This window comes from Rhinopithecus bieti, unplaced genomic scaffold, assembly GCF_001698545.2.
Source record: "Rhinopithecus bieti isolate Rb0 unplaced genomic scaffold, ASM169854v2 scaffold_21412, whole genome shotgun sequence".
NCBI classification, from domain to species: Eukaryota; Metazoa; Chordata; class Mammalia; order Primates; family Cercopithecidae; genus Rhinopithecus; species Rhinopithecus bieti.
Genome location: NW_016811643.1, coordinates 509,725 through 528,615, shown reverse-complemented (window position 1 = coordinate 528,615; position 18,891 = coordinate 509,725). Strand labels below are relative to the sequence as shown.

The 18,891-nt window shown below is 54.2% G+C and overlaps 1 protein-coding gene across 1 annotated transcript in view; it reads left to right on the top strand.

Annotated features, from left to right (window-relative positions):
- The window catches only part of ARHGEF17 (Rho guanine nucleotide exchange factor 17), a 60,894-nt gene that overhangs the window by 28,799 nt on the left and 13,204 nt on the right, over positions 1-18,891 (top strand). The window contains exons 2-5 of the mRNA XM_017894459.1: positions 9,753-9,830; positions 15,613-15,795; positions 18,322-18,438; positions 18,651-18,743. Coding sequence (XP_017749948.1) covers positions 9,753-9,830; positions 15,613-15,795; positions 18,322-18,438; positions 18,651-18,743 — 471 coding nt within the window. The remainder of the gene's footprint in view (positions 1-9,752; positions 9,831-15,612; positions 15,796-18,321; positions 18,439-18,650; positions 18,744-18,891) is intronic.

Here is an 18,891-nt window from a genome sequence, read left to right as displayed (position 1 = left end):
AAGCTCTACCCAGCTTCAAAGGGAGGGGACCTGGACCTCCTCACTCTGTGGGAAGAGTCAATACCACATTGTAAGAAGAGCATGCGAGTCAGGCGCAGTGGCTCACGCCTATAATCCCAGCACTTTGGGAGGCTGAGGCAGGAAGATTGCTTGAGCCCAGGAGTGCGAGACTAGGTTGGGTAACATAGCAAGACTTAAACTCTAAAAAATCTTTTTAAATTAGCTGGGCATGGTGGTGCATGCCTGTACCCCCACCACTCAGGATGCTGAGGCAGGAGGATCGCTTGAGCCCAGGAGTTTGAGGTTGCAGTGAGCTGTCACACCACTACACTCCAGCCTGGGTGACAGAGTGAAACCCTTTCTCAAGAAAAAAAAAAAAAAAGCATGTGAGATGATAGCTATCTTCAAAATACACAATCTACCACACCCACCGGAGATGATGATGAGGAAAACAGTTCTTTGCAGCCTTAGCATCCCAGGGCTCAAGTGATCCTCCTATTTCAGCCTCCCGAGTAGCTGGGACCACAGGTGCGTGCCACCAGGTCTGGCTATTTTTTGTATTTTTTGTAGAGATCAGGCTCCCTGTGTTGTCCAGGCTGGTCTCGAACTCCTGGGATCAAGTGATTCTCCTGCTTCAGCCTCCCAAAGTGCTGGGATTACAGGCATGAACTACCATGCCCAGCTATTTTTTATTATTATTGAAGTGACCCCTTCACTTTCCGTCTCTGCTATTGAACCCTATGTACCATCACCCTCACCAGTTGTGCAGTCACATGTCCACAGAAGACCCCAACAGGAGTGTACACAGACACACAGAGGAGTCCACACAGAGAGGACACAGATCGTGTCACTCGTAATCCCACCCTAGTTGCATACACAGACCCACCTAAGCAGGGCAGTGTCCCCATAGCAGGAAGATCCTGAGGCTCTAAGGAGCTCTCCTTCCCATTCCCAAAGCACATTCCCCAGAATTATGGAGCCCACCCTGAGCAGCCAGTCCCCAGGGAGCCCTGTGGCTTGGACACTTCCCTTCTAGCTGCCTGGGAGGCCTGGGAACTCTGTGGAGCCTTGAGAGGCTCCTCCTTCCAGAGGGGAGGGTTTCTAGGGAACAGGACCTGACCAGGGGGAGGCAGGGGGAAGGGAGGAGAGGAGAGAAGGTAGGAGGATGGGAAGAAGACGACGGAGTCCTCAAACAGGAACAGATGGAGAGACTGAGGCCCTAAGAAGTGAAGTGTCTTGCCCAAGGTCACTTCACCAGTAAGTGGCCGAGCTAGGATTTGGGCTTGAGCTCTCTGGCTCCAGGGAGCTCTTAATCTCTCTACACCAAAAAGTCCCTCTTTTGGAACTTTCATCTCCTTGATGAACTAAGCACCTGAGGAAGGCAACGGCTGTCAGGGAAATGGATAGCCTATTAGGTTGGGAACATCCCGTACCAACCCTATGCTTGTGGACTCTGGTGGGGTCAGGAGCATCAGACAGTCTGTCTGGGCCATTCGCCAGGGCCGAGTTCCCAGGGAAGAGGACCTTCTTTGTCTAGCATTGCCTGTGGATGGCATTTTGTTTACCACCTAAACCTTCAGGAGAATCTGTTCATAGTCACTATCTTGGAACAAAGGAGGCTGAAGAAAGGCAACCACTGCACCAGGGAGGTGGGGGTCGGGGGAGCCCAGCTGTGTGCACCAGGCCAGGGGAGGTGGAGTGGGGCTCTCCCCACTGGGGAGAGGATGGAGTTTAGGAGCCTGGGCCGTAGAGGTGGCTGGTAGAACTGGGTTCTACCTGTTACCAGCCAGGTGACTTCTCTGAGCCTCAGTTTCCTAGTTTGTAAGAAGGGAGAGTAATAATAATAGAGTTATTGATGTGAGGCTGCTATGGGGATTAAAGGAGCCAGGATGTGTAAAGCGATGGTGGGGTGCCTGGCCCCTGAGAATTGTCCAAACAGCATTAGTGGTGTGGCAATTCTGAGATTATGGGCTTCCCAGTGTTCCAGTTTGGGCAGCTCTGGGGCCCAGGCACTCTCTTGACAAAGATTTAATAGGGTTGTGCCTCCACCCCCAGGAGCCTGATGAGGCCTGCTGTCCCAGAACCGGCATTTCTCCTTCACCACCTGCATCATGTTTGCCATTTGTTTCTCAGTTCCTGTCTTCCTGTGTAGACTTTGGTGCCCAGTAGGGCACAGACCTCTTTCCTTACATTTAAATTCCCAGCATAGTGCTTGGCATCTAGTAGGTGCTCTATAAGTATTTATTGAACTAATCAACTAATGAATAAAATAAAAATGCAATTGATTACTCATCCATTAAGCCATGTATCTGTGCATTCATTCATGTATTCATGACTGTCATTGATCTGTTCATCCATTAATTTATTATTTATTCATCTGTCAGGATTCCATCCCTTCATCCTTTCATTTATTCAGTCATTACCGGTTATCTGTCTATTTGTTTGTTCATCCCTATGTCTAGCCTTTCTCATCATTGGTCCCATTTGGTCCAGCACCAGCTGGAGGACCAGGTGGCCCCCAGCTGGACAGTGCCCAGATGCAGGAGGTGTGGCTGGGCTCAGACTGGGTGGTGTGTCCAGAGGCGGGTAGTCAGGGTATTAGGATTTCCTCAGAGATGGGGAAGTTGTCAGCAGATTGGGCAGAAGTAGGGAGGGTTAGGTGCTCCCCAAGGCTGTAGAAAGGTGGTCCCACAGAGCTGGGACCCCCAGCCTGCCTCTCCTGGAGTGGGGTGGTACTCTTGTAGAGCAGAGCCCTTTTTCCCCTCTCTGTCTTGCCTTCCCTGACTAAGAAGCAGGTGAGAGTGTGGCTCTTTCATGGGAGAAGATCGTGTTTATGGTGGGGTGTGGGGTATGGAGAGGAGGGCTGGGTAGGCCTTCACCAAGCACCTTGTACACTTACAGAAACTCTTCTGAGCCATACTCATTCTATACAACTGCACATACCCCAAAGGAAAATAAAATCAACACTCAGAACAGGAGCTCAGAGGAACAACAGCAGAACCAACCAGCATAGGGGTACCATGGCCCGCCTGGTGCTCTCAGCCCCCACCCCAGCTGACCTCATCCTGAAGGGCTCTGATGCCTGGGCTGTTATGGGGCCCTCCCCGGAAACCCTGCCTCAGCGACTGACCGATGTGCTCCTGTTCCTTCTCTTTGCTTCCTTTCATCTCCCCGACCTACCAGCCCCACTCCATTGCCAAGACAACAGGCTTGGATCTAATTAGCCATCCTTAATGAAGTAGCAGCAGCAAGCAGTGCCTTTGGCACCAAGTCCCGCCCCCTTCTTGGGGGTAGGGCCTGTCAGTGGACTCTGCCTTCTGGGCACCCATATGCCTGTGGATCTCTTGACCTCAGGACCTTGTTCATGCCATGCCTCCTTCAGGAAGCTCTCCCTGAAAACCTTTCCCTCAAGTAGCAGTGACTCCCTCTGCTGAGCCCTATGAGAAAAGCCCTGTGTTGTCTGGGAGCTCCTGGAGGCCAACAAGGGTGGACTGATCTCTTCAGGGCCCATCCCACTGAAGCTAGTGAGGAAATGGATGCACCTCTCTAAATTCTGAGCCACACACTGCCTCTCAGCCACTCAGAGGAAGCTGATGCCCAGGGTCGTGTAGCTTGAGAGGGTCAGATGGGGGACGAGGTGCCCTGAGAGAAAACCAGATGTGGGTTAGGTATCCTCAGTGACCAAGCAATGAGCCAGGGATGGGGCCTTCACACCACCACTCTGCATGTGCTGTGGGACCTGGATGTCTGGACTGGATCATAGGCCTGTCCATCCTCCCTTTCAAGCCACCACTCAATTGGTCTGGCTGTTCCAGACCCCTTGCATGCCCAGCCCCGGGAGGAGGAAAAGGAGGAGCAGGCTCCATCCACAGAGAAGCCCACAATCCATCCAGCTGGGAGGGTAAGAGACAGAGAGCTGTTCAGGCTGGTCTGCCTCTCAGTCAGTAACTGCTGGGCATGTGGGGAGAAGGGAGGAGGAAGAGCTATTGGGGGCTTGTTGTTTAAGCCAGCCTGTACTGTGTACACAGTGCCCTGGCTTACAAAAGGGACAAGGACGCTGCCCTCAGGAAGCCTATAGTCTCCTGGGAGGAGACGGGCCTCAATCTAGTAATTGCTTAAATGTATATTTACGAACTGCAATACATGGTTAAGGTGAGGAAAAATGAGAGCCTTTAAGAGCAGAAATTAGATGCACATGACCTAATCTGAGGATCAGGGAGGGCTTCCCTGAGGAGGTGTCATTTGCACTAAACCTGGTCTTTTTTCTTTTTGAGACGGAGTTTCGCTCTTGTTGCCTAGGCTGGAGTGCAATGTCATGATCTCAGTTCACTGCAACCTCAGCTCACCTCAACCTCTGTCTCCTGGGTTCAAGCTATTCTCCTGCCTCAGCCTCCCGAGTAGCTGGGATTACAGGCATGCACCACCACACCCGGCTAATTTTGTAATTTTTTTAAAAATAGAAATGGGGTTTCTCCATATTGGTCAGGCTGGTCTTGAACTCCCAGCCTCAGGTGATGTGCCCGTCTCAGCCTCCGAAAGTGCTGGGATTACAGGTGTGAGCCACGGCACCCGCCTGAAACTGGTCTTAAAGGAAAAGAAAAAGCATTAGGAGGAGAGGGAAAAGGCATGGGCCAAGACCCTGAGGCAGGAGAGAGCATGGTCAATTTCTGGAAGTTAAAACAGAAGTGGCTGGAGCACACTGAGCAAGGAGATGAGAGGCGTGGACAGATGGGCCTGGCTTGATCGATGGGGTCAGGATGTCTACTGTGCAGGAAACTCAGGGGAAAGCAGGTTTGGGAGAGGGAGTCAGCTGGAGGCTTGGTGAGTGTGGGAGCGCGCAGCACACCAAAAGGCATGAAGTCGGCCAGGGCTGAGGCACAGCTGCAGGGTGCTTCAGAACCCCCACATCTTGCGAGGTGGGAGCTGGTGCAAAAGCAGGTTGGTCGCCCCCACCCCTCAGTCCAGATTCAGTCTGGGATAGGTTCTGCCGTCACTCTGGGCTTTGAAGCAGCAGCTTGTGAGGATCCTGCTTGGAGACAGTCTAGGGGTGCACTGTCTAGGGATAGGAGCACAGTCTAGGGGTGGGGGGGATGGACAGGGACAGGACTGGAACCCTCCAAGATGGTCCCAGGTACAGGACAAGCTGGGTCGGGGCAGGGGTAGGGATGATTCAAGGTGGGTCCTTTGAGTGATAACTGCCCTCCTTCAGGCCCAAGAGCTCCTCCCTTGGGTGGAAGACGAGGGATGTGTATGTGTGCACATCTCTAAATGTCCAAGCCTGGACACATGTGCCTGTTTCTGCCTGACAATAGTTATGTAAACACAAAAGCACTTGTCTGGGCACAAGGATGGATCATGTTCGTGTGTGTCAAGGTTAAGGTCTGTAAGGGACTGTGTTGATGTGGGTGCACTTGGCCTGACCCCCTTGTGCATACGGGTCCAGGCCTGAGGCAGGTTTCCATGAACGTGGCCTGTTCCGTGTAGGTGTGTTCGTGCCCCAGTGTGTGTCATGCTCCGTGGCTCCTCGGTGGGAAGCTGCGTTCAGCGTGTGCCCGCGCTGGGTACAGGTGTGGACGGAAAGTACATGTCGCTGCCTTTGTCCACGGGTGTGCGCCGACGTGTGTCCTGGGGCGGGGGATGGGTCCGTGAGCGGACGCCGCTGTGTGGGGGAAGGGGCGGGTGCGAGGGCAGCCCAAAGCGTGCTGGGGGAGATGGGGCGGCGCGGAGAGGGCGGGGACCCTCCTCCCCACAGCGGCGCCGCGCGCGCCTGGCTCGCCGGGCGCACTCCCAGCGCGGAGGCAACAGCGCCGCCGCCGGCCCGGCAGCCGCGCTCAGATCGACGCTGGAACTGACCACCGCGACCGCCACTGCAACTGCCGCCGCGGCCGAGCTGAGGCCCTAGGGAGCGAGAGTGGGAAGGGGCCCCGACTCTGCGCCGACCCCGCCCCCGCCCCCGCCGCCGCATGCTGCAGATGGTGAAGACCCTGGCCCAGTTCACCATCGCGCTGGAAGACATGCGCGATCTGGGCCCAGCCGCCGCCTCCGGGGAGCCCACCGGGGGCAGCAGCACTGACGCCGAGGAGCCTGGGGAGGCCCAGGTACGGGCAGGGGAAGGGGCAGCCAGGGACCTGGGCCATGGCCTAGAACTCAGCCGACCCAGGAGCCAACCCAGGAGACGGTGGGAGGAGGGGAGGCATGGGGCGCAGGGGCTCTCTGTGACCGGGGATGGAGACCGGGAGATTGAGGGTGAGAAACCCTGGCAGGCGGTTGTGTGGCTGGCAGGGTGCTGAGGGTCAAGGCCTGGTGGCACTCGGCTTGCAGAATGGGTGCCTGTAGAAGCCGAGGCTGTCACCAGTGGTATCCTGGTTCCACAGGCTCAGGAAGGAGAGGTTTTCCCAGCCCCCCTCTTAGGCTTGAAGTGGCCCCGGTGTATGTGTGTGCTGGAAGGTAGAGTCAGTTTTGCTCCCCCACTGCCATCCTCCCCCTGCCGCTGGGCCTGCTGGTCCTTGGAGGAGTCATGCTGCGGTGGGAACAGCAGCGTTCCCGTTCTCGCTAGGTGTGCCAGGGGAGGGGGCTGTTTCCCGGTCTTTGTGTATCTCAGGGTCTGGACTCTTGCCATGCTCCCGGCCCCATTGGGGGCTGTAGTTCTGTCCCCTCCCCGTGCTGTGCTGTGTCTCTCCACAACCTCAAGTCTCTGGGCTGGCGGGCCTGGTTCTCAGCAGCGTGACCTGGCTGTGTTTTTTATTTCTGTGTGGGGCGGCTTGCCTTTATGGCGTCTCTGTGTGCGTGTCTGTCTTCACACTGTGCCCATCAGGGTTTTAGTCTTTGGGTTGTGATGCCCCAGTCATCCCAGGAGTGGCCCCCTCTGGCTTCCTGCTGTATCCCCCAGTGCCCACAGTGCCTGGTGTAGCAAAGGTCTGGGGATGGGGCTGGTGAGGGATGAGGGGCGCTGTGGGAAGGCTGGGCCTGCAGGGCTGTCCCGCCCAGAACAGGTGGGTCTGCTGTTCAGGCTGACAGCTGCGCTGTCTGCCTCCTGCCTCCCCTGTCCACCCCTGCAACCCCCGCACACTACACCCGTGTCTGGGCACGTGTGGAGGGCTGCTCGCGCAGTGACAGGGAACTGGCCTTGTTTTCCGTGTCTTTACCTGACAGCTGAGTGACAGGCCACTGTGCTCTGCCGCAGGGAGGAGGCTGGGAGAGGCGGGCATTGCAGCGTCAGCCTCCCCGTGTCACCCCAGCCTCCTGGCATCAGGCCCAGCGCCAGCCCTGCCTCTCAGGAAGCCTCCCTGACCATGACCATCGTGGTGCCCGCTGGGCCTGATGGGGCCGTGTGTGGGCGGGGGAGGGTGGCTGAGAGGCCAGGACCGCGCCTGGCCTGGCCCTGCTGTCAGGGAGTCCCCATGCTGTCTCACTGAGGGGGAGGAAGGGTGGACACTGGTGACCTGCTGTGTGTGGACGGAGCTGCTCCACTCACTGCCGCCTTTGCCTTCACGGTGATGGACAGAGCTGCTCCGCTCACTGCCACCTTTGCCTTCATGGTGATGGGAGAGAGGGGTTATTTTCTCCATTTCATGGAAGAGAATGTGGAAACAGGGCCATTAGGTGACACCACAGTCACACAGCCACCGTTAGGTGACACCACAGTCACACAGCCAGTAAGGGCAGTGCTGGGGACCTGTGGCCTGTGGCTGCCCAGTTAGTCTGGGCGAGAACTCCAGGGACTGGAGCCCTGAGAGTCATGGGGTGGCTGAAGAGACTCTGGTCCTTGCTTTGCCACTCACTGGCTGTGTGATCTTGGACAAGTCATGTCACCTCTCTGACGTGGCCCTTCACCTGTGCAGTGGAAATGGGAACACCTGTGTCACAGAGCTGAGTGTGAGGCTGAACCAAGGCCATGTCTGTGGGGTGCTGAGATGTCCCTGGAGTGGGGTAGGGCAGGATTAAGCATCTGGGCCTGTCCTCGGGAGGCCTTCCTGGCCCCCCACACTCTCCCAAGCTCTCCATCATACAGTGAGCCTTGCTCCCACTGCCTCCTTCTGGAAGCTGCCCTGGTTTTTTAGAGGTCACAGGAGTACCAAGGATAGATGGTCTGCTTGTCTCCAGAGGCTCTGAGGCTCTGGTCTGCTGTTTCCGGAGGCTCTGAGGTGCCCTCCCACCTATCAGAGCCCAGGGCTGGCAATGGTGGGCTGGCAAGGATGGGGAGAGCCAGCCCCCCTTCTTCCCTGCCCCAAGGGATGTCCTTCACACCCCCACCACTGAGTTCCTAGCATGGGAGCTCACTTTTCTGAGTGTGCTTCATTATAGGACACTGGGGACAGGTCTTGCCCCTGAGTCCCTGGTCAGTGGGCGAGGGATCTGAAGTGGGTGTGCCACAAGCAGAGGGGGAGCAGTGGCTGGGTCAGGCAGGCTGGACAGGCCTGGACTCAGGTCCACTAAGACATGGGCCCTGGGCATAGCAGTGAATAGCACAGCCCCACTGGTTGAGTCCCTACCCTGAGGGACTAGAGGTGGAGGCTGGAGGGATGCCACAGACATGGACACCCTGGCATTGCCATCTGCACAGCACCTGCTCGAACCAGCAGGCCTTGATGGCAGGAGCCCGAGGTAGGGTCCCAGGTGCTCAGGCCAAGCCGAGACTTAGGAGGGGAGTGGAGAGAGGAGAAGAACCCAGAGATCTGGAGCCTAGAGGAGTTAGGGGCCTTGCCCAGGATCACTCTGGGGCCTTAGAGGGGTCAGGAGTCTAGGGGTCTAGGGCTTAGAGTGGAGTCTCTGCCAGAGAAGGGAAGTTGTTGGGGCTGGTGCTATCTGGGAAGGCTTCCTGGAGTTAGGGATGTGGGGGTAGAGGTGTAGGGACTGGTGGAGAGGAGCAGCAGGTAAGTTCAGTCCCAGGGGCTGAACACAAAGAAGGCCCCCCAGACAGGGATGAGCACCCTGTGCCTGGGGGTGTGAGTACAGAGACTGTATGACCCCTTGGGAACTCAGTAATTCAGGTCATCAGATCCATAGGATGGAGGCATCGGTGTCTGGGTTTCCTTTTTCCCCTCCCTAACATGAAGAGAATAATAACATCTACCTCACAGGGTGGCCGGGATTATTGAATAATATGTCATGCTTAGAACAGTGCCTAGCGCATAGGAGGGCTTAGTTAACATTTTTAAATGACAGAATTGGGATCCAGCCTTGTCTGAGACTGGCTGAGTCCTGATACTGCCCAGCTGTGTGACCTTCAGCACTGACTTCCCCTCTCTGGTCCACAGTGTCTTCCTCTATAGCAGGGTGATGGTGTCTACTCTTAGGGATGCTGGGCAGCCCAGCCCGGTGGGCATGTCCCCATAGCGCTGAGCCTGAAGGTGGGGTCTTCAGAGTTGGCAACTGGAGTGAGTGCTGGCCTGGAGTCATTGTTCTTTGCGAATGTGAAAGGTTATTGATTTTTTTAAAGAACCTTTTTCAATAGCCTGGCAGAGGAGCCAAGAAGTGGGTGGATGTGGCAGCGGCGGAGGAGTGAGGGCCTAACTGTATGAGGCCACATGTTTGAGGTGTAAGTAGGGGGCCGGGGGAGCAGCTGAGCAACTGGCAGAGTGGAGGGCCTGCGGGAGCCTCAGGGGAATAGCTGGGAGCCCTGGGTGGCAGGAGGGAAGGGGCAGGAGGGCAGGAAGAGGGAGTGGACGGGTTCTCTGGGCACCACATGGCTACAGGTGATGGGGTCTGGGGGCAACAAGACCCCTGTTTACCCTCTGCTCCTGTCCCCACAGGACATGCGGAAGCACGTGGCCATGACCCTGCTGGACACAGAGCAGTCGTATGTGGAGTCGCTGCGCACCCTGATGCAGGTGGGGCTCGGGGCCCACTCCCCTGAGAACAGCCTTTCTGAGCCTAGGAGTCTGTCAGATGGGTGTGAGCAAACCCCTTTCATAGACAAGGGACTGAGGCCAGAGAGCCGTGTCCCTGGCACCCATCGCCTTTCCATGGAGAGCCCCCAACATGGCCATCCCAGAGAAGGAGGAAGCCTTCGCCTGGGCAGGAGAGAATGCAGAGGGGCCAGGCTACCCCAGGGCAGGTGTCCCTACCCCACTGTTCTTCCACGTCCCCGTGGCAACCCTGACCCTGAACTTAGATCCGTGAACTCCCTCTGGTGTGCCCCCTCCATTGTATTCTCTGACTGGGAAGTAGGAGTTGAATTCAGTGTTGAGCACCTGCTGTGTGCAGGCCCTGTTCCAGGTACAGGAGACACAGGGATGAATAAGAGAGCCCAGCCCCTGCCACAGGAGCTCACCATCCTGCTGAGGACATAGTGGAGTATACGGGCACTCTAGAAATGTCAAGGGGCACCTGCTAAGCCTGGGGTCAGGGAGGTTTCCTGGAGGAGGTGCTCGCTTCCACCGAGACCTGTCTTCTTAGCAGCAGGAATGGCACATTGCAAATCCAAGTGAGGCCTGGCACATTCGGAGGTCCACGTGGCCAGCACAGAGCACAAGGCGCTGGTCCTATAGCGATGCCGTCGGAGTCAGCGGAGGCCACAGTGTGGGGGCCTAGAACACCAGTTGGAGGGAGTAGATTCTGCCAGGGTCCCTGGATGATCAGCAAAGGGCTTTGAGCAGGGGAGGTGTGTGACCTGATTCATGCTTCGTGAAATCTGTCTGACAGCTAGGAAGGTGGGTGGCAGAAGAGGAGGTCAAGGCCATTGACATTAGGCAAGGATAGAGGTTATAGGAAGGGAGTGCTGGGGACAGACACTCAGGAGGTAAACTGGTCAGGCCAGGCATGGTAACTGGTTGGATGTGGGGGGCAAGGTGGGGAAGCCCAAGATAATGTCTGGGCTCCTGGACTTGGAAAGCTAGGGCCCAGGGGAGAAGCACAACTGGAGCAAGGTGGCGAGTTCAGGCTCAGACATGAACCTGGGACGGCCCACAGCCTGGATGCACACATGGCCTGGGGCTGGATGAGTGTGGACCTGAGCTGAAGTGAGGCCTGGCAGTCACCGTTGAGGATGAATTTGCCCAAGCTAGCTGGGCAGAGTGACAGCAAAGGAAACATCCAGAGCATTCCCTCACTCACCATTCATTCATTCACTCACTCCACAAATCCACGGTGAGCCCCTTCTGCGTTCCAGGCAGCGTTCTCTGTGCGGGGGCATTAGTGGTACGGGCCTGTCTCCTGGAGCTCACGGGCTATGGCAGAGACCAACAGTGACCAGCCAGACATGACGCACAGTGACACATGGTGATGCAGAAGTGCACACACAGAGTACATACACACAACAGGGATACGCCTTAAAAGGAGGGAAATTCTGACATCCTACAACATGGATGAGCCTGGAGGACATGATGCCAAGTGAAAGAAGCCAGTCTCAAAGGATAAGCACTGTCTGATTCCACTTGTATGAGGTTCCTGGGGTAGTCAGAACAGAGATGGAAGGTAGGATGGTGGGTGCCAGGGAAAGGGCGCCAGGCTGAGAAAGGAGGGAATGGGGAGTTACTATTTAATGGGTACAGGGTTGCAGTTTTGCAGGATAAAAAGAGTTTTGGAGCTGGATGGTCACACATTATGAATGTATTTAATACCATTGAACTGTACATTTAAAATGGTAAATTTTGTATTATATATATTTTACCATAAAATACATTGTGTTTGTTTTTGTTTTTAAAAAGTGCATGGGGAGATGAGAACACAGAAGGGGGCCTGCCCTGGTGTGGGGGTCAGGGAGGGCTTCCCTGGGGTTGGGGTATTTAGCTGAGACCTGAAGGGTGGGTAGATTTCAGCAGAGAGAGCCCAGAGGGATGGCTCCCCGCAGAGGGTATGTCAGGGACAAAGGCCGGGAGGCTGGAAGGAACCTAGAGCAGCAGGGAACCAGAGCCGGGTGGCTGCAGGAAGGAAGGCTGCTGGGTATGGAGCTGGGCTTTACTGTGCACGCAAGGAAGCCATGGGAGGGACACAACCACAATGCCAGGCAGGAGGAGTAGACATGGCAGGGGCCTGAGGGGGTCCTTTGCCATCCCCCAGGTGAGAGTTGGAGACATTAGGGTCAGACAGTCCAGGGTTTAAGTCACTTGCGTCCTCATTGGGTGATACTAGCCTAATCACCTCACCTTCTCTGAGCCTCAAGTTTGCCTGCAAAATGTAGCTAATCTACCTATCTTCCAGCAAGAAGATTTAAAGGTGAGCCAGGCGCGGAGGCTCACACCTCTAATCCCAGCACTTTGAGAGGCTGAGGCAAGCAGATCGCCTGAGGTCAAGAGTTCAAGACCAGCCTGGCCAACTTGGTGAAACCTCATCTCTACTAGAAATACAAAAATCAGCCAGGCATGGTGGCAGGCACCTGTAATCCCAGCTCCTCTGGAGGCTGAGGCAGGAGTATAGCTTGAACCCGGGAGGTGGAGGTTGCAGTGAGCCGAGATCGTGCCACTGTACTCCAGCCTGGGTGACAGAGCGAGACCCTGTCTCAGAAAACAAAACAAAACAAAAAAACAAAAGGTGATGACGGCACCCATGTCTGTTCACAGGCAGGAGGCAGGAGCAGTGGAGAGCTGGGAGCAGACAGGGCCTGGGCGTGTCTTTCTGCCTCTGCCAGATCTCCTGGACCCATCCAGGGCTGCACTTGGGAAAGGATGCAGGACCTGTGGGTGGAGGAAGCCAGAGTGTTGGGTGAGCAAGGTGGAGGTGGACAGGAGGGTGTCACGTGAACCCGAGGACCGTCCCTGGAGGCAGCCCTGGAGTGTAGGAGGAGGACTGAGGTCTGACTCCAGGACAGGAGCATGACTCTAGAGCCAAGCCGCCAGCATTCAAACTTGGCTCCATCTCCTGGCCAGCTGTGTGACCCGGAGCATGTCACATAACCAGTCTCTGCCTCAGTTTCCTCATCTGTAGAGAGGGGATAATAATAGACCTGCCTTGAGTGCAGATAATTAAAGAGAGATGTTTATAATTTAGCATACTGCCTGCGGCTCTGCAAGCATGGTAAAAAGTTGCATTTAATCTTTGTATTAACCTTGTGAGGTAGATATTATATTCTTCTTTATATGAAGACTCAGAGAGGTTAAGAAACTTGCCCAGGGTCATCCATCTAGTGAGTGGTATTAGTTGACATTTACTGAGTGCCCACTTTGTGCCAGGCACTGTTCAGAAGAATGCTTGAGAACAGTGAGTTAATTCATATAAATCTGACTATAAACACCATTTTGCAAATGATGCAACTGAGACCCAGAGAAGTAAAGCTGCTTGTCCAAGGTCACAGACTTAGGAAGTGGCACACCCTGGGTTGAAACCCTGTCATTGTGACTCTGGGTCCTCCCTGTCACCCACTAGTCTACCCTGCCTGGAACATAGTGGTATTCAAATTGAGACTGGACTCTGTAGTCCCAGTGTTAACTTCCAGCGATCACTGCCCTCACTAATTGATAAGTGTTGTTCCTGCAGGCCAGGTGTTCAAAATGAACAAAGAAGTTAAATAGAAGTTAGGAGCCAGAAGGAGGGAGGATTTGAAACTAGGTCCTAGGGCTGTACCCCTTCCTCAGCGTCACCCTCACCCTCTGAGCCTATTTTCAACTCTAACACTCGAAGCTAACAAACACCCCTTTCCCTGACCACCCTGACGAGCCCCCCTCCCCTTGGCACCCTGATCCTACTCCTCTTTTGTGTAGCACTCACTGTCTTCCAGCGTTCTGTGTAGTAATTTACGTATTTATTGTGCTTCTTTCCTGCCTCCCACCATTCACGTATCAGCCCCACAGGGGGTCTGTGCAGTGAGGTGCCCAGTGCTTGCTGGGCGGACTGAGCATTGGTGAGTGAATGGGGCTTGTGCCAAGTTCCGTATTGGGCTCTCAGTCATTGTTTGCTCTTTCCTCCTGCTGTGTGCCCACTTCTGTGTGGGTGCCGGGACCCTGAGGTGAGCGGTTTAGCTGCTGCTCCTGCTCCTTGTGGAGCAGCAGGCCCTGACCCAGCCCAGGAGCTGGCTCACCTGTGGATAAGAGACTGCCTGCCTATCTCCTCACCGTCATCCCGGCCTTTTCAGAATCCCCAGCCAAGAGAGAGGATTCTGTTGAGCTTTACTTTCTCAAACTTGTTTTACAAAACAAGCCAGATTTTTTAAAATGTTTAATATAAATGTTATTGCAACATCACATATGCTTTTTCAAGCAACACTCTCCTGTTTCCTCAGCCTGCAGTTACAGTGTAGGGCCAGTAGAGGGCGACCTCTCCACAAGCGCACCGGCCCCTGAGCTGGGCCTTTCAAGCTAGGGGAACGTCATTGTGTGTAGATTTGACGTAAAATAACGGGAGTTTTAGTCACAGACTGGCCAGCAGATCTGAAATCTGTAAAAAAGCGTTCGGAGAGTGTCATTAAGAGCCTCCAGTAACTTCCCATGTGGTCTTGTGATCTCCCACGACCCTTCCTGCTTTATCTTCACACCATTGTCGCCTTATTTATTTATTTATTTTGCCGTTCAAGCTGGAGTGCAGTGGCACAATCTCAGCTCACTGCAACCTCCACCTCCCAGGTTCAAGCAATTCTCCTGCCTCAGCCTGCCAAGTAGCTGGGACTACAGGCGCACACCACTGTGCCCAGCTAATTTATTGTATTTTAGTAGAGATGGGGTTTCACTGTGTTGCCCAGGCTGGTGGCGAACTCCTGAGCTCAGGTGATCTGCCCAGCCTCGGTCTCCCAAAGTGCTGGGATTACAGGCTTGAGCCACCGTGATCGGCCACATTTACCGCCTTTTAACTGACTACAAGATTTCCCCACATTACCCATTCTGGAACTTGTGGTCTTCACATTTTAATGTCCCTAAATCAGGATTCATTCTATACTTGGTAGCATATCATAATTTAATTGGCAACCAGTTTTTCTTAAATATAAAATAATGGCCAGGTGCAGTAGCTCATGCCTGTAATCCCAGCACTTTGGGAGGCCAATGCAGGCGGATCACTTGAGGTCAGGAGTTCGAGACCAGCCTGGCCAACATGGTGAAACCCTGTCCCTACAAAAAATATAAAAAATTAGCCAAGCGTTGTGGCGCACACCTGTAATCCCAGCTACTCAGAAGGCTGAGGCAGGAGAATCACTTGAACCCGGGAGGCAGAGGTTGCAGTGAGTTGAGATCACACCACTGCACTCCAGGCTGGGTGACAGAGCAAGACTTTGCCATAAAATAAAATATTTATTAGATTTGATGAAATATGATCTTTTTTTAAAAATCTTTTTTAAAAAATTTGTGTGTTTCATCAGACTAGATCCTAAGCTCTATCAGGACAGGGATTGTGGTCTTTCTCATTCACTGCTGTCTCCCAATTCTTAGAGCAGTGGCTGGTATGTAGTAAGTGCTCAGTAAATCTTTGCCGAGTTAGTGGTGGGAGGTCTTTCAAGGAGCCCCATCTTGATTTCCTCATTCCAAGCTCTATTTGTTCACGCGTTAAACAAACCTCTCCTGAGCGTCCTTGCTCCCATTTTGTGCCAGGCCCTGGGCTCAGCAATGAGGGCATGAGCTTAGGTCTTCCCATCTCCCTGCTGGAGCTCTTGGTCCGGGTGATTCTGTGTGCACTCACACAGGGGCCCTGTGTAGGTGGGGTGGGGCAGCATCTCTGAGGGAGTGTGCACCGACCCTGTGGGTCCTTCAGGGCTACATGCAGCCGCTGAAGCAGCCAGAGAACTCTGTGCTCTGTGACCCTGCACTGGTGGACGAAATCTTCGACCAGATCCCCGAGCTCCTGGAGCACCACGAGCAATTCCTGGAGCAGGTTCGGCACTGCGTGCACACCTGGCATGCCCAGCAGAAGGTGGGAGCCCTGCTCGTCCAGTCGGTGAGTGGCCCCGCTGCTGCCAGCTCCCACAAGCACAGGCCCTCCTGGAAGGGGCTGGATGTGGCCATGGATCCCCACCCCCACCCACCCCACCTGGATGCTGACTCTGTTCCCAGATCTGACCACAGAACGTGGCTAGACATTGGCACTTACCCCAGCCCCTGGGTGGACTGAACTTGGACACTTCCCTACCCCAGAGCTTGGCCAGACTCTGGCACGGACTGCGACCCCAGCCAGACACTGACTCTGATCCTGGACCCTACCCTGCCCCCGGCTGGCACTGACGTGACTCTAGTCCTGACCCCAAGCTGGTGCTGACGCTGACCCAGACCTCAGATGGATGCTGGTACTGACCTCCACCCTATCTTTACTGGAACCAAAATAACTGTCCTGGTCCTGACCCTGGACTTGGGCTGGATGTTGATGCTGGCTGAGTCTTGACTTTTTCTCCATCAGATATTTTCATCATAATAGCATACCTGTCTGCTAGGCATTGATCTAAATGTGTTGTATCTATCAACAGCCCTAGTAGGAGAGTGCAGTGTTTACCCTGATTCTAAAGTTGGTGACTGAGACATGGAGAGATTGGTAACCTGATGAAAGTTACAGTTAGGAAGTGGTGGAGGACTCAACTCCAGAAAGCCCGGTTCCAGTGCCCTGGCTTCCCCTACCCCATACTGCCTCACCACAGGCCAGATCTCCACTGTACACTTGTCAAGCTCCCACAATAGTGAGTGAGACCTTAGAAAAGGTGTTGACTTCGGAATTCAAAAAGAACATCAAAAGGAAAACCAATAAGCATTTAATTAAATGCCTGTAAAACATAGCATGCCATTTTCATTCATTGTTAAATTTAGTATTTATAAGAATTTAATTACATTTGAAAAACTTCCAATTCCATTTTATTTTGCCAGAATTCCCAAGAATACACCATGACTGATAAATCATAGCCAAATGCAAACTAAATGGTTTCTCAGAGCCACATAATTTCAAAAGCAAAATTGTAAAATTCTTCCAAAATTTTACAAGTGAAAAATTATATCTATTTCTGTGGGATGTATGTTTCAGTATATTTGCTATGCTGTGGGATGGGGCCTTGAACCGTCTTAGAATGTCCTTGCTGACCCAGAAACTGATGGGACCAGAAAGGGGTGATGGGGTCCCAGCTTGGATTGAGTGCTGATGTCTCCAGCCCATCGTCACCCTCAGTGTCAGTAAGCTCAGCCCCCTGCCTAGACCTTGATGCTGACCATGGACTACGGCAAAGCCTTGGACCCCCAGGGAGGGGTCAGCACAGGATGCTGTGTCCCAGGGTGGGGGTGGTTGATGAGGGCTGTTTTCCTCCCTTTGCTGCTTCACGCCCTGCTCTGTCTGTCCAGAGGCAGGAGCAGTTGGCACCTTAGAGGGACAGGACTCTGGCTGGGCACGGTGGCTCACGCCTGTAATCCCAGCATTTTGGGAGGCCGAGGCGGGCGGATCATGAGGTCAGGAGTTTGAGACCAGCCTGACCAACATGGTGAAACCCCATCTCTACTAAAAATACAAAAATTAGCCGGGAGTGGTGGCGCGCGCCTGTAATCCCAGCTACTCTGGAGGCGAGGCAGGAGAATCGCTTGAACCTGGGAGGCGGAGGTTGCAGTGAGCTGAGATCATGCCATTGCACATTCCAGCCTAGGCGACAGAGTGAGACTCCGTCTCAAAAAAAAAAAAAGAGAGAGAGAGAGACAGAACTCTGAGGGGTACACAAACATCACTAATGTGGTCACGTAGCTTATCCATGGTACAGTTGAGACAGGAACCCAGGTGTCCTGGTTCCCAGACAAGGCTTCTGGTTAGAATAACCTCCATATTTAGTCCGCCATCAGCATCAAGCAGGTATTAGCCACCAGCTGTATGCCCTGCCCTGAGCTGGGCTTTACTGTGGGTGGGATGGGAGCACTTTTCATGGAGAGGGAGAACTTGTCCTAGGAGATCAGGAGAAGCCAGAGGCCAGCTGGAGTATCAGGCAGAGCTCTAGTCAGGGAAAGGAATACTTCCAAGAGGAGGCAGAACTGGAGCACAGCCCTGAGGCGGGGCGAGATTTGGATGAAGAAGGGCATTCCTGGGGGTGGGGGGGGATCTGCATAAGCAAAGGCCAAATGACTAGAATGAGTCTGTGTCACTCAGAGAACAGGGAAAGGGAGACCTGCCTGACTTCGTGAGGTTGGAGATCTAGGGATGGAAATGCCTAGTTGGAAGTGAGAGAACCAGGTCTGAGCTCACAGGATACATTCAGGTCTACATATGTGCATACATGAGCAGTCACACACAGATAATATGCGCACTCATATATCCATGTGTACACATGCACTTACGCCTAAACATGACCACACTTAGAGCCACAAGACACATGCCTGATCCCTTAGAGACTGTATCATTTCTAATTGGAGGGAAAAGATGGTGACTCATGAATCAGTGAAAACTAGGACAGGGTGAGGTGGGGTGAGGGATACCTTGAGGGTCCCCAACCTGCCTCCTCCTCCACAGTTCTCCAAGGATGTCCTAGTAAACATCTATTCCGCCTATATTGATAACTTCCTCAATGCAAAGGATGCTGTGCGTGTGGCCAAGGAGGCGAGGCCTGCCTTTCTCAAGTTCCTAGAGGTACTGTGGGCTAGGGCAGGGGGGTGGAGGTGACCCTCACTTTGGGCCAGCTTTGAGGGTCCCAGGAGCTCCCAGCATGGGCACCATAGCCCCGGCCAGTGGGCCAGCCTCTGCTCTCAGGGGGAGCTGGATGGGCCTTGCTGGGGACCTGTCCCTGGACATAGTCTCGCTGGCATGTCATTCCTCACACGGTGCCCATCCATGGGTTTCAGCAAAGCATGCGTGAGAACAAGGAGAAGCAGGCGCTGTCTGACCTCATGATCAAGCCTGTGCAGCGGATCCCGCGCTATGAGCTTCTGGTGAAGGTGGGCATGGAGCTGGGTGGGCAAGTAGGCAAGGCCTGGAAGCATGGGGGGATACAAGGAGGTCTAAGGCCCCTGCCTCGTTGAGCCTAACATCAGGGTCCCTAGGGGTCAGGTAGGAAAGTCCTCTTTGGTGTCTACCCATAGTCCC